Below are 14,259 nucleotides of genomic sequence, written 5' to 3'. Positions count from 1 at the left end.
ACGGCTTTGGCTCAATCAGGCTTTGGCGAGAACAGGCGGAGGTGGGGGTTGAACGGGGCACGACTGCGCAAGCGCGTGAAAGTCGGCCTCTGAGATCAGCGGGTGAATTTAAAAAGCGAGCAGAGGCTGAGTATGCGTTTCACTCCAGGTGAGGTAAAGCCGGGTAAGCTCCTTTAATTAACCTAATTAGCTTAGAAGTAGGTAATGGAGGCAGCAGTTAGGGCAGTTGAGTGCTCCGTTTGCAGTATGTGGGAAGTCAGGGTGAGCACAGCTGTCCTTGATGACTACACCTGCGAAAGATGCATCCAGCTGCAGCTCCTGACAAACCGTGTTAGGGAATGAGAGCTGGAGCCGTTCCCATCAATAATAAGTATACTGGTTTGGATACTGTTGGTGGGGACAACCTACCAGGGACAAGCTGCAGTGGTTGCATCTCTGGCACTGAGACTGGACCCTCAGCTCAGAAGGGAAGGAGGAAAAAGAGGAGAGCAGTAGTGATAGGGGATTCGATAGTTAGGGGGACAGATAGGAGGTTCTGTGGAAGAGATCGAGAATCCTGGATGGTCTGTTGCCTCCCCGGTGCCAGGGTCCGCGATCACTTGGATTCAGTTCTCAATATTCTCAAGAGGGAGGGTGAGCAGCCGGAGGTCGTGGTCCATGTAGGGACCAATGACGTGGGTAGAAAGAGTGAGGAGGTCCTGAAAGGTGAATTTACGGAGCTAGGCGCCAAGTTAAAGGACAGGACCTCCAGGATAGCAATCTCAGGATTGCTACCAGTGCCACGTGCAGGTGGGTTTAGAAATAGTAAGATAGTGCAGATCAACACGTGGCTGAAGACATGGTGCAGGAGGGAGGGCTTCAGATTTATAGATAATTGGGCAGTTTTCCAGGGACGGTGGGACCTGTTCCAGTGGGACGGTTTACATCTGAACTGGAGGGGGACGAATATTCTTGCGGGTAGGTTTGCTAGAGAGGCTCCAGTGGATTTAAACTAGATACGGGGGGGGGGGGGGGGAGGGAAACCAGAGTGTAGGAACAGATGTATGGGAGAAGGAAGAAAAAGAAGACAGTAAAATTCTTTATACTGTTAGAGATAAACAGGAAGAGGTGGAGAATTTCTTAAATGCATTTATTTTAATGCTAGGAGCACTGTAAGAAAGGTGGATGAGCTTACAGCATGGATTGATACCTGGAAATATGATTTTATAGCTATTAGTGAAACATGGTTGCAGGAGGGGTGTGATTGGCAACTAAGTATTCCTGGATTTCGTTGCTTCAGGTTTGATAGAATCAGACGGACAAGAGGGGGAGGTGTTGCATTGCTTGTCAGAGAAAATATTACAGCGATGCTCTGGCAGGATAGATTAAAGGGCTCGTCTAGGGAGACTATTTGGGTGGAATTGAGGAATGGGAAAGGTGTAGTAACACTTATAGGGGTGTATTATAGACCACCTAATGGGGAACAAGAATTGGAGGAGCAAATTTGCAAGGAGATAGCAGATACTTGTAGTAAGCACAGGGCTATGATTTTATGATTTTAATTTTCCACACATAGACTGGGAAGCCCATACTGTAAAAGGGATGGATGGTTTGGAGTTTGTAAAATGTGTGCAGGATAGTTTTTTGCAGCAATACATAGAAGTACCAACTAGAGAAAGAGCAGTGTTGGATCTTCTGTTAGGGAATGAAATAGGTCAGGTGATGGAGGTATGTGTTGGGGAGCACTTTGGGTCCAGTGATCACAATGCCATTAGTTTCGATATAATTATAGAGAAGGATAGGACTGGATCCAGGGTTGAGATTTTTGATTGGAGAAAGGCTAACTGAGGAGATGCGAAAGGATTTAGAAGGAGTGGATTGGAACAATTTGTTTTATAGAAAGGATGAAATAGAGAAATGGCGGTTATCTAAAGGTGAAATTTTGAGGGTACAGAATCTTTATGTTCCTGTTAGGTTGAAAGGAAAGGTTAAAAGTTTGAGAGAACCATGGTTTTCAAGGGAAATTGGGAACTTGGTTAGGAAAAAGAGAGATATCTACAATAAATATAGGCAGCATGGAGTAAATGAGGTGCTCGAGGAATATAAAGAATGTAAGAAGAATCTTAAGAAAGAAATTAGAAAAGCTGAAAGAAGATATGAGGTTGCTTTGGCAAGTAAGGTGAAAATAAATCTGAAGGGTTTCTACAATTATATTAATAGCAAAAGGATAGTGAGGGATAAAATTGGTCCCTTAGAGAATCACAGTGGACAGCTATGTGTGGAGCTGAAGGAGATGGGAGAGATTTTGAACAATTTCTTTTCTTTGGTATTCACTAAGGAGAAGGATATTGAATTGTGTAAGGTAAGGGAAACAAGTAGTGAAGTTATGGAAACTATGACGATTAAAGAGGAGCAAGTACTGGCGCTTTTAAGTAATATAAAAGTGGATAAATCTCCGGATCCTGACAGGATATTCCCTAGGACCTTGAGGGAATTAGTGTAGAAATAGCAGGGGCTCTGAAATATTTCAAATGTCATTAGAAACGGGGATGGTAGCGGAGGATTAGCATATTGCTCATGTGGTTCCATTGTTTAAAAAGGGTTTTAAGAGTAAACCTTCCAATTATAGGCCTGTCAGTTGGACGTCAGTGGTGGGTAAATTAATGGAAAGTATTCTTAGAGATGGTATAATTATCTGGATAGACGGGGTCTGATTAGGAACGGTCAGTTTGGATTTGTGTGTGGAAGGTCATGTTTGACAAATCTTATTGAATTTTTTGAAGAGGTTACGAAGAAAGTCGACGAGGGTAAAGCAGTGGATGTTGTCTATATGGACTTCAGTAAGGCCTTTGACAAGATTCCGCACGGAAAGTTAGTTAGGAAGGTTCAATCGTTAGGTATTAATATTGAAGTAGTAAATGGATTCAACAGTGGCTAGATGGGAGATGCCACAGAGTAGTGATGGATAACTGTTTGTCAGGTTGGAGGCTGGTGACTAGTGGTGTGCCTCAGGGATCTGTACTGGGTCCAGTGTTGTTTGTCATATACATTAATGATCTGGATGATGGGGTGGTAAATTGGATTAGTAAGTATGCAGATGATACTAAGTTAGGTGGTGTTGTGGATAGTGAAGTAGGTTTTCAAAGTTTGCAGAGAGATTTAGGCCAGTTAGAAGAGTGGGCTGAATGATGGCAGATGGAGTTTAATGCTGAAGTGTGAGGTGCTACATTTTGATAGGAATAATCCAAATAGGACATACATGGTAAATGGTAGGGCATTGAAGAATGCAGTAGAACAGAGTGATCTAGGAATAATGGTGCATAGTTTCCTGAAGGTGGAATCTCATGTGGATAGGGTGGTGAAGAAAGCTTTTGGTATGTTGGCCTTTATAAATCAGAGCATTGAGTATAAGAGTTGGGATGTAATGTTAAAATTGTACAAGGCATTGGTAAGGCCGAATTTGGAGTATTGTGTACAGTTCTGGTCACCGTATTAAAGGAAAGATGTCAACAAAATAAAGAGAGTACAGAGAAGATTTACTAGAATGTTACCTGGGTTTCAGCACCTAAGTTACAGGGAAAGATTGAACAAGTTAGGTCTTTATTCTTTGGAACATAGAAGTTTGAGGGGGGACTTGATAGAGGTATTTAAGATTATGAGGGGGATAGATAGAGTTGACGTGGATAGGCTTTTTCCATTGAGAGTAGGAGAGATTCAAAAGAGAGGACATGAGTTGAGAGTTAGGGCGCAAAAATTTAAGGGTAACACGAGGGGGAATTTCTTTACTCAGAGAGTGGTAGATGTGTGGAACAAGCTTCCAGTAGAAGTGGTAGAGGCAGGTTCGTTATTGTCATTTAAAGTAAAATTGGATAGGTATATGGACAGGAAAGGAATGGAGGGATATGGGCCGAGTGCGGGTCAGTGGGACTAGGTGAGAGTCAGCGTTCAGCACGGACTAGAAGGGCCGAGATGGCCTGTTTCCGTGCTGTAATTGTTATATGGTTATATCATTTCTACCTGCTCACTCATAATTGAATAAAATATATGTACAGTACATGATAAGATTGATATTTCACATGACAATGTTCTAATCCATCCTATTTCTCCTTAATCGTCGTTCAGGTTGTCTACATTGCAGAATGGCCCCTGGACATTTCTAGTTGTGTCTACCTTTCATACAAGTACTTTAATGCAATGCAGTAGACATCATGATAAATGTTTAATACTTCGGTTTCCTAATGTATTGAGGGTAGCAAATTGGCACTGCAAGTAGTACACCTGTCACAAAGGTCTAGTGAGTGAGGTTCAATCTTGACCTCCAGTATGGTCTGTATAAAGTTTACACCTTCTCCCTGTGACACATGTATTTCCCTAGATGCGCCAGCATTGTGAGCACATGCTGATTGGTAAGTCAACTGGCTGCTTTAAACTGCCCCAAATGCAGGTGGTTAATCAGAGAATTTGCTCATTTCCTATAAAGTACATTCTATATTTTTTATTTTCTTAAGCAATTGTTCATTTTAAAATAATTTATGGTCCAAAGACCAAATTGTACAAATGGCACTCGGCTTAAAACTGCCATAAAACTGCCTCATGCTTAAAACTGCCATTATGACTAACCTAGAAATAGGCTTCTCCTATTCTCGAATAGCCTAGTTTCCTGACATCACCCAACATGTATTCAGCAGCTTTAACCTAACTTTTGGGCAGTTCTGATCCTAAACTGGTCTAACTGTTCACATCTCCAAAGTTCTCCTCAAAATCCAACTGTTCAAGATTACAATCTGCTACAAAGTTGACGTCATGTGTTTAATGTGGAAATACTGCAATGAAGATCCTCAGGGTGCTTTACTCTCTTATTTGTGCAAATTATTGTTAATAGGTAGATATAGAAAGAATGTTGAAACTTGTTATCTAAAAACATGAACCATAACAAGTCACTAATAAAAACTTATTGATTTAGATAGTGGCTTACTACCATCAAGACTGGTTTAAGTCTACAACATAAATATACTCAAGGGACTGCTAGATAATCTGCAAGGGAAAAGGAAAAATATGTTTATAAGGATCAAAGTAGAACATGACAATGTTAATGCATAAGTTACATTGTAGACCAGTTGAGCCAAAAATATTAATGTTTACACTGTATATTTCAAAATTATAGCTCATATTTGTGATATTCTCCAGTTCTGTCCCTAAAATGGACAAAGAATGACAGGAATAGGAGATGTACAAGATAAGAGCAGTTGACTTCAAAGGGCATCCCCTTATTCTGAAGGGAAACATCCTCTCAATTTTTATAGCCATTTGTCGGAATATTAACAGATATTATTCTTCTAAATTCCGAACAGTACTGGCCCAGCCTGTTAATCCTTATATGGTAACACCTAAGCTGTAATCAACCAGTGAATATTCCTTGACCTATTTCAAGTAGAAATATAGTTCTCCTTAAGGAGACCAAACCAACCACCACTTCCTGAATAATGACTAGATCTGACAAAAGATCGACAACTCAAACATAATAGATTCCTCACTTTGCAGATGTTACCAGATCGGGTAATTAAACCCAGAAAGCACTGGAAAAACTCAGGTCAGGCAGCATCAGTGGAAAGGGAGAGTCAAAATTACACATCTGCAACCAAAACTGCATTCCAGCCTAGGTGCAGTTGTGCAGTATGGTGATAATGCATGATTTCTGCAATATCTAAGTTCAAAGTAAATTTTATTATCAAAGTACATATATGTCACCATAAAGAAAGCTGAGATTCATTTTCTCATGGGCACACTCAGCAAGTCTATAGAATAGTAACTATAACAGGATTAATGAAAGATCAACCAGAGTGCAGGGGACAACAAACTGTTATGCCCTATCCTCTATGCCACCTAGGTTAATAATGGAAAATATATCCCTCTATACTCTATTCATTCTCCCATCTGTGCGTCCTTTATTCTTTCATTTTCCCAGACAAATGCCTAGCATCACTTTATGGGCATACAATGTACATAAGCTACTTCTTGTGGTTATAACTATTGTATTATTAATATTGTGTTTTTTATCTTATTGCTTTTTTGTGCGGATCCAGAATAACTTATTTCATTCTCCTTTACACGTGTGTACAGGAAATAACATTAAACAATCTTTAAACTTGAGTATCATATGAATGAAATACAAGAAAGCAGAGAACCATGACATTAGCTCGAGAAATTCTAATTAGCGCATCACCAACACTGTCTGTCTTCCGCCGTCCCACTCCCTAACGGACCCTATAAAACATATCCATTTCTAAATGGGTTCATCTACCTTTCCCTTAAATAAATCTGCATCAATTGTTTCAACATTTTAAGCAACCTTTAATACTAGAGGGAACACTTAACACTTAAGTGGCTGCAAGGTTTGTCCCAGTATAATTACATTGCAAGACAAACCTAGTTTGAAAGTACAGCAGCCACTGGAAATTCGCCAGCTAATACATCCCGATAAAGAAAACTCCAGTGTGTGTGTAAAATAAACAGCAGGCAGATGTCTCACCCCTTTTCACTCTCCACTTCCTCGGAGCTCAGGGAACCTTGTCCAGCCGCTTCAACATCCGCGCCGCCTTCGTCCGAGCTCCGTGCGGTCTTCTTCCTCTTCCTGGACGCTGTGTGTGCGGGGCTGTTTCTCTTTTGGGGACCGGCCTGACCGAGCTCTCTGCAGACTCGCTTCTCCAGGCGCGGCACCGTCTCCTTCAGGCTCTTCACCTCTCTCTTCAGCTCCTCCAGGCCGCGGATCAGCCCGTCCAACTTGTCCACGATGTCCGCCTGCCGCAGCCCCCTCGAGTAGCCGACCGCCTCGGCCCAGCCTCTGCCGCCTTCCCTCTCCCTCCTTCGGTGGTACCACGCCACCGCGGCCAGCGTCAGACCGGCCGCCCCGATCCCGGCTAACAGGCCCAGGACCACGGCCTTACCCTCGGCCGTCGGCGCCATTACGTCGAGCGGGTCGGCGCTCGAGTGCGAACGGCTGCCGCGAATTCAAAGCTAATGGACGGCCGTAGCGGCCGCCTCTCAGCTCCGTCACTCGTCGCAACCTGATCGCTTACTTCTTACTCCGCTCTCAGATCGGGATCCTCCCTCCTCAGATTAGCCCCGGGTGCGGATAACACACTCTCTTCTGATCCAGGACCTCCATCGAAGATCATTTGTTTAACCGCACGGCGGCAGACCATTCGGCCCAACCCATCCATGCTGATCGTAATGCCTTCCCGAACTGGCCTGTGTTAGTCAATATTTCTGTATTTAAATCCTTCCTGTTCATCTAACTGTCCAACTGCCCTTTAACCATTGTAATTGTACCCACCTCCTGGCTCCACATACCCACCACCCTTATGTGGAAAAACCATCACATTTAAACCTGTGTCCTTTAGTTTCAGATGACTGTACCCAGGGAAAAAAAAGACCATGACCAACCACCTGTCAATACCCTTTATAATTTTATAAGCCCTATAAGATCACCACACAGCCTTATATGCTCCAAAAAAGGTTCCAGTCTATCCAGTCAAGCTCTCCTCTTCAAATCCTCATGAATCTTTTCTGCACTCTTTCTAGCTTAATTGTATCCTTCCCATAGCTGTGTGACCAGAACTGCAGACAATGCTCCAAGTGTCATTTCACCATATACACAGCATGATGTCATAACTCCTATACTCATGTCCACAATAGAACTTGTGGGTCCAGGGTAGGACTGTATAGTCACCAAAGATCTCACCGTTAAAGGAGTGGATGTCGTCATCGGATTCTGATGGACAATGGAAGAGAAGAGATACTCACGTGCTCTGACTGACGAAGGCAGTGTCTCAAGTGCCTTCTTCACCACCTTGTCTCCAGGTGATTCCACTTTAAGAAAACTGTACTTCTACTCCTAGTTCTCTCTGTTATAAAATATTCTCTACTGTGGAAGTTTACTGCCACGATATTGTATTTCCTCACTATCTGGATAAAAAGAGTTAAGCTGTGTGTAATTTTGATCATTTTGATTAATGCACAAACTTTGATTATGCCTCATGTGTTGCTGCACCCCTGCGGCCTGCTCTGTATGAATGCTGCGTTTACACCAACTAGATGGTGGTCATGATTGCTCATAATTTTGATGATGGTGACTCTCATCTGACAGTGGTCCCTCCATTGATTATTTATGGAGGATCAGTGCAGTGCTAAACATGTGTTTCTGTTGCATCTCTGCTCTTCCCATGGTTGCAATGCCATTCTGAGTGACTCAATCCAAGGTATGCCCATGATTGATGATGTATGCTAGCTACAGACTTCAATGAACAGCCAGACCCATCTGTCCACAAATAGCAACCCAACAGTTCTTTTTGTTCCTTTATGATTTGGGGTGACCTTTCTGCATTTGTGCCCAACTGTTTACCCTCAAGATCAGGGTCTTGAACCAGAGGAGAAGGGATAACTTCACTCATTATCACTCACCCCATCACTGAATGGTTCCCACAACTTATGGGCTCACTTTCAAAGACTCTTCAGCTCACTTTTCAATATTTATTACTTAATTATTAAATATTTATTTTGTATTTGTACAGTTTGTCTTTTTTTTGCACATTGGTTGGTTGCCCATCTTCTTGGGGGTTGGTCTTTCATTGATCTGATTGTGTTTCTTGTATTTACTGTGAATGCCTGCATTAAAATGAATCTCAAGGTTGTATATGGTGACATATATGTATTTTGATAATAAAGTTACTTTGAATGTTGTACTTTGAACATAATTTTGCTGTACCTTAAAATAAAGAAGTTGTTATTTCAAATACATATCCTGGCCTGCAACAAATTGACAGTAGTGTCAATGCACGTGCTTATTTTTCTCTCTCAAGCAGTAAAGATCCCTCAACAGTTCATGTCATCCACTTTTGGAGAGTAGTAAATGCTATTCAAAATTCCCATTTCTATTCCATGAACTGATTCCACTATGTCTATTGCACCTCACCTGGTGTGTTTCACACCTGTGCTCCTTTGCAACCTCAGCAAATAGGAAACCCACCTTTGCTAACAGTTAAAGAATCTTTGGTTTAGGGTATTCAGGCGGTCCCCATAACATCCAATGCCAAGCCTCCTGTGTTTTTCACAGTTGCGACTTACAGCCTTCCAGTTGTTCTCCCGTTGAACTGTGCCCACATGATCTGGCCATGAGAAAGAAGACACAGTCATTCCTATATCTGAATTACTGTACTCACTGCTCTGCCTTTGAGTAGTGCCTTGAATGATGTCATCTCCACGTTAATTGATATTCTGCCAACTCTATTAAGTGTCAGGTCATTACCTCAAAAACTTTTGTCTTAATCCCATCATTGCCAGCTGAGATACTGTATTAAATTTCAGCACAGTGCCTCATATAAGGTATCTCGAAAATATACTGCTTGCCAATGCCTTTAACCTGACTGCAGCGGCCAAACCAAACCAAAATAATTGCCGCTTCCTGCCACCCTACTGATTTGTTATACTTGCATGATGTGCCCTCACTCCTGTAATTATTGCTCCAAAAGTTGAGAATATGTATTCGATCCTTTATGTGCAATTAGCAAACATACAATCATGAAGCAATGAAACTTAAGCATACCCAAGTGTAAGCTAAGTGTAATTGGGTGGTCAGCAAAAGATATGACATCCATCACCCCCAAGCTACTACAAATTGTGATTAACAAAGCACGAATATGTGACTTATTCCCTTTGCTTTTAACACACCCAGGTGACTGGTTACCATAATAAACACGTGGTACAGAATACAATGCAGATAGAAAACAGATGCTTGGCTCCTACACTGACCATAAATTTGTCATAATAAGACCTAAGAACTCTGGAAACACTCTTCATGCTGGAAAGCATCTGTGCAGAAAGAGTTAACTGTTGATCTGTTTTGCCTAATGCCTCTACTGGTTTCACATGCCAAAACTGCAACTGTCTAAAAAGCTGCTGGACTGAAACGTCTCCAAGGTTTTTACATTGTCCTTGTAAGAAACCTCACTCTCATGGTTAAAAAGGCCAAAGTCTAGCCCAGCAATAAATCTATTTTCTTATATGGCTCCATTATACATTGTCCCCCAAACCTCAATCAAATCATCCACTCACTGCAAGGCCACTAGCTGAGTAAAGTCCTAAGCTAAGCCAACATGGTCCAACAGATCCACTATCCACCATCAGTGCCTCTCAAAGCCATTCTCCATTAATTTCACACTACACTATTGCCCTGCTACACCTCTGAGTGGCAAATACACAAACTCACTTTCTCTGTGATGTCTGTAAGCTCTCTTGTGCAGTTGCAAAGGCCAACAATGGAGGAAGTGCTATCAAAAAAATCGAAGAGTCAACTCGCCGTTAACAAAAACATAACATAATGATGAATCAAAAGTCATACCACATAGTATGCTTAGGTCATAAAGTCAAACTAGTAACATTTGACAAACTAATTTTTTAATTTAAAAGCAACAAATGAATGTCAGGATACATGTGTCTCTTCAAAAACCAGTCACAAGATGAGAGTTTGACTGAAGATGAAAATTAGTATGGAATAGATCAAAGAATTAAGAAGGTGTATAAGTTTTTACTTCAAGGGGTTTGGAGTGGAAATTTAAGGAAGTCTGCACAAGACTTTAGTGTGATTACACCTGAAGTACTGTGTACAATACCTCCCCAGGTTACAAATACCTGATATATGGATACCTTCTAGATACAAATGAGCTTTGGGAGACCAGTGAGGTGGATGGCGAAGGATTTGGTGTTGGCTCTAGGCTGCAGACATCTTCTGCCAGCTGGAAGCAGGGCATTTCCACATGCCTTTTCTCCACTATTCCACCACTCCACCACCCCGCATTCCACACCAGCCAAGACACAGCAGTGGAGTGTGCGAGGGGTCAGGCAGAGCTGGCAGTGCCCAGCAGACACACTCAATCACTCATTGATGGCAGCTTTTCCTCAATCTCCCATCACCACTGATTCTGTGGTCCTCCCCCACACACTGTAAAAGAAGGATATGGTTCCATTTTTATCTTTCTTCTTCTGGTATCCTATGAACCCTGGAGAATAAAGACTTCACCCTTCTTAAAGGCCCCATTTATTGTTCTTGGTGAACAACCTAAAGGTGTTCGAGGAGAGAGGGCATTTTGACTGCTTGCATCACCATCTGGAATGGAAGCTCCAGTGCCCAAGATCTAAAAAAGCCTGCAGAGAGTTGCAGATTAGGCCAGCTCCATCACAGGCACAAGCCTCTCCATAATCCAAGACTTCTTCAAAAGTTGGTGCCTCTGGAAGGCAGTATCCCTCACTATCCAGAACATGCCCTCTTCTCACTACTAGCATCAGGGAACTGGTACACACAACATTTCAGGAACATCTTCTCCCCCTCTGCCATCAGATTTCTATCACACTTTTTACTTCATTGTAACATAGTATTTAAAAAGAAATATATTTATTTATTAAATTTTAGAAATTATAAAGAATAAATGTAATAGTAAAATAGTAAGAAAGATAATATTAACCCTCCCCCTCTCAACCCTCCCCCCTTAACCCTTATCTAAAGAAAGAAAAAAGAAAGAAAGAAAGATTGCCTGGATATCTGAGGGTCCCCACATGCTCCATGGAGTTCAAAATAATTTTGATATTTTTTTTTACTTTCCCCAATTACTATAATTTTATCTTCAAAGGACCTATGTATTTAATCCTATCTTTTGTAAATATGGGAGCCAAATTTTCAAAAATATTTTCATTTCTTAAATTATATGTATTTTTTCAAATGGAATACAACTATGTATTTCATTATTCCAATGATCCATAGTTAAATATAAATCAGATTTCCAACTAACTGCGATAACTTTTTTGGCTACTGCCAATGCAATTTTTATAATTTTTTTCTGATACTTGTTCAATTTAAGTTTTGGTATTGTCCCTTCAATGTCTCCTAATAAAAATAATAGTGGACTATGTGGAAGTTGTACTCCAGTAATTTGTTCCAATAAAAGTCTTAAATTTATCCAAAATGGTTGAATTTTAAAACAAGACCAAGTAGAAGGTAAAAAGGTACCAATTTCTTGATTACATCGAAAACATTGGTCAGACATATTTGAATTTAATCTATTTATTTTCTGTGGTGTTATATATAATTGATGTAAAAAATTATATTGTATTAATCTAAGTCGAGCATTTATTGTATTTCTCATACTATCAAAACATAATCTTGACCAATTTTTCCCAGCAATTTTAACATTCAAATCAGATTCCCATTTTTGTCTTGATTTATGAATTCCTAATTTAATTATTTGCTTTTGAATCAAATTATACATACAAGATGTAAATTTTTTAATTGTTCCTTTCTGAATCAATATTTCTATTTCACTAGGTTTTGGCATCAACATTGTTTGTCCCGGCTTTTCTCGTAAATAGGCTCTTAATTGAAAATAACAGAAAAGAGTGTTATTTGATATTTTATATTTATTTTTTAATTGATCAAATGACATCAATATACCTCCTTCGAAACAATCACCTATATATTTAATCCCCTTTTGGAACCAATTATGTAAAAGTTTATTGTCCATTGTAAAAGGAATAAGCCTATTTTGGATTAAAGTTCTTTTTGCTAATAAAGATTTCTTTATCTCATCATCTATATTTACCTTAGTCCATAAATCAATCCAAGTGTCTTAATATAGGAGATTCTTTTTTTTTCCCGTATCCATTTGGATTCCCATTTATATATAAAATCTTCTGGTATATTTTCTCCTATCTTATCCAATTCTATTTTAATCCATGCCGATTTTTCTTCATCAAAAAAAGACGCAATAAATCTAAGTTGATTTGCTTTATAATAATTCTTAAAATTTGGAAGTTGTAACCCTCCTAGATCAAATTTACATGTCAATTGTTCCAATGATATTCTTGACATCTTACCTTTCCAAAGAAATTTCCTTACATATTTATTCAGTTCTTGAAAAAACTTCTGAGGTAATTGTATTGGTAAATTTTGAAATAAGTATTGCAATCTAGGAAATATATTCATTTTTACAGCATTAACTCTACCTATTAATGTTATTGGTAACATCATCCATTTATCAAGATCCTCTTATTTTTTTTAATAATGGCAAATAATTTTGTTTATATAAATTTTTTACATCATTATCAACTCTAATACCTAAATATTTTATCCCATTCATTGACCATCTAAATTGAGTTGCTAATTGACATTGATTGTAATTTCCTTTGGTGGGGGGTAAAATTTCACTTTTATCCCAATTTACTTTATAGCCTGACACTTTCCCATATTCTTCCAATCTAAAAGATAATCTTTGCAATGATTGCAATGGGTTTGTTAAATAAATCAAAATATCATCAGCAAATAAATTAATCTTATATGCTTCTTGATTAACTTTAAAGCCCCCAATATCTGAATCTGTTCTAATTAATTCTGCTAATGGTTCTATTGTCAATACAAATAAAGCAGGTGATAATGGGCAGCCGTGTCTAGTTGACCTCGTTCAGCAAAATGGTGTTGAAATCTGACCATTTGTAACTACTTTAGCTTGAGGATTAGTATTTAAAGTTTTAATCCATTGTATAAAAGATTTTCCTAACTCATATTTTTCCAATACCTTAAATAAAAAATCCCATTCCAATCTATCAAATGCTTTCTCTGCGTCTAAAGCAACTGCCACACTTATTTCCTCTCTTTTTTGTGCCAGATGAATAATACTAAGTAACCGAGTTACATTATTCATTGATTGTCTATTTTTAATAAAACCTGTTTGATCCATATGTATTAATTTTGGTAAATATTTAGATATTCTATTAGACAAAATTTTTGCTAGTCTTTTATAATCTGTATTCAACAAAGAAATAGGCCTGTATGATGTTGGTTTTAAAGGGTCTCTATCTTTTTTTGGTAATACAGTTATGATCGCTGTTAAAAAAGATTGCGGAAGTTTATGCATTCTTTCCACTTGGTATATTAATTCCATAAAAGGAGGAATTAATAAATCTTTAAATTTTTTATAAAACTCAGGAGGAAAACCATCTCCTGGGGATTTATTACTCTGAAGTGATCCTAAAGCTTCTTCAACCTCTTTTAATGTAAAGGTCATATCTAATCCTTTCCGTTCTTCCAAATTTAATTTTGGAAGGGTTATTTGTGATAAAAATTTATCTATCTCAGCAGTCTTATTTTGCGATTCTGATTTATATAGTTCAGTATAAAAATTTTTGAAACTTTCATTAATTTCTAAAGGCTTATAAGTAACCTTATTTACACTTGTT

The 14,259-nt window shown here is 39.2% G+C and overlaps 1 protein-coding gene and 1 long non-coding RNA gene across 3 annotated transcripts in view; one reads left to right on the top strand and one right to left on the bottom strand.

Annotated features, from left to right (window-relative positions):
* Window positions 1–7,150, bottom strand: part of LOC132401063 (regulator of microtubule dynamics protein 2) — a 99,768-nt gene extending 92,618 nt beyond the window's left edge. The window contains exon 1 of one of the 2 annotated variants that reach the window (XM_059982847.1): window positions 6,509–7,150. In XM_059982847.1, coding sequence (XP_059838830.1) covers window positions 6,509–6,942 — 434 coding nt within the window. In that variant the 5' untranslated portion in view covers window positions 6,943–7,150. The remainder of the gene's footprint in view (window positions 1–6,508) is intronic. The other variant, XM_059982846.1, reaches the window with a different exon arrangement.
* Window positions 7,151–7,702: 552 nt separating this feature from the next.
* The window catches only part of LOC132401064 (uncharacterized), a 29,512-nt gene continuing 22,955 nt past the window's right edge, over window positions 7,703–14,259 (top strand). The window contains exon 1 of the long non-coding RNA XR_009514469.1: window positions 7,703–7,839. This is a non-coding gene — a long non-coding RNA (uncharacterized LOC132401064). The remainder of the gene's footprint in view (window positions 7,840–14,259) is intronic.

This window comes from Hypanus sabinus, chromosome 10 (assembly GCF_030144855.1).
Source record: "Hypanus sabinus isolate sHypSab1 chromosome 10, sHypSab1.hap1, whole genome shotgun sequence".
NCBI classification, from domain to species: domain Eukaryota; kingdom Metazoa; phylum Chordata; class Chondrichthyes; order Myliobatiformes; family Dasyatidae; genus Hypanus; species Hypanus sabinus.
Note: the sequence above shows the minus strand (reverse complement) of the source record. Positions and strands in the feature narration are given on the sequence as shown.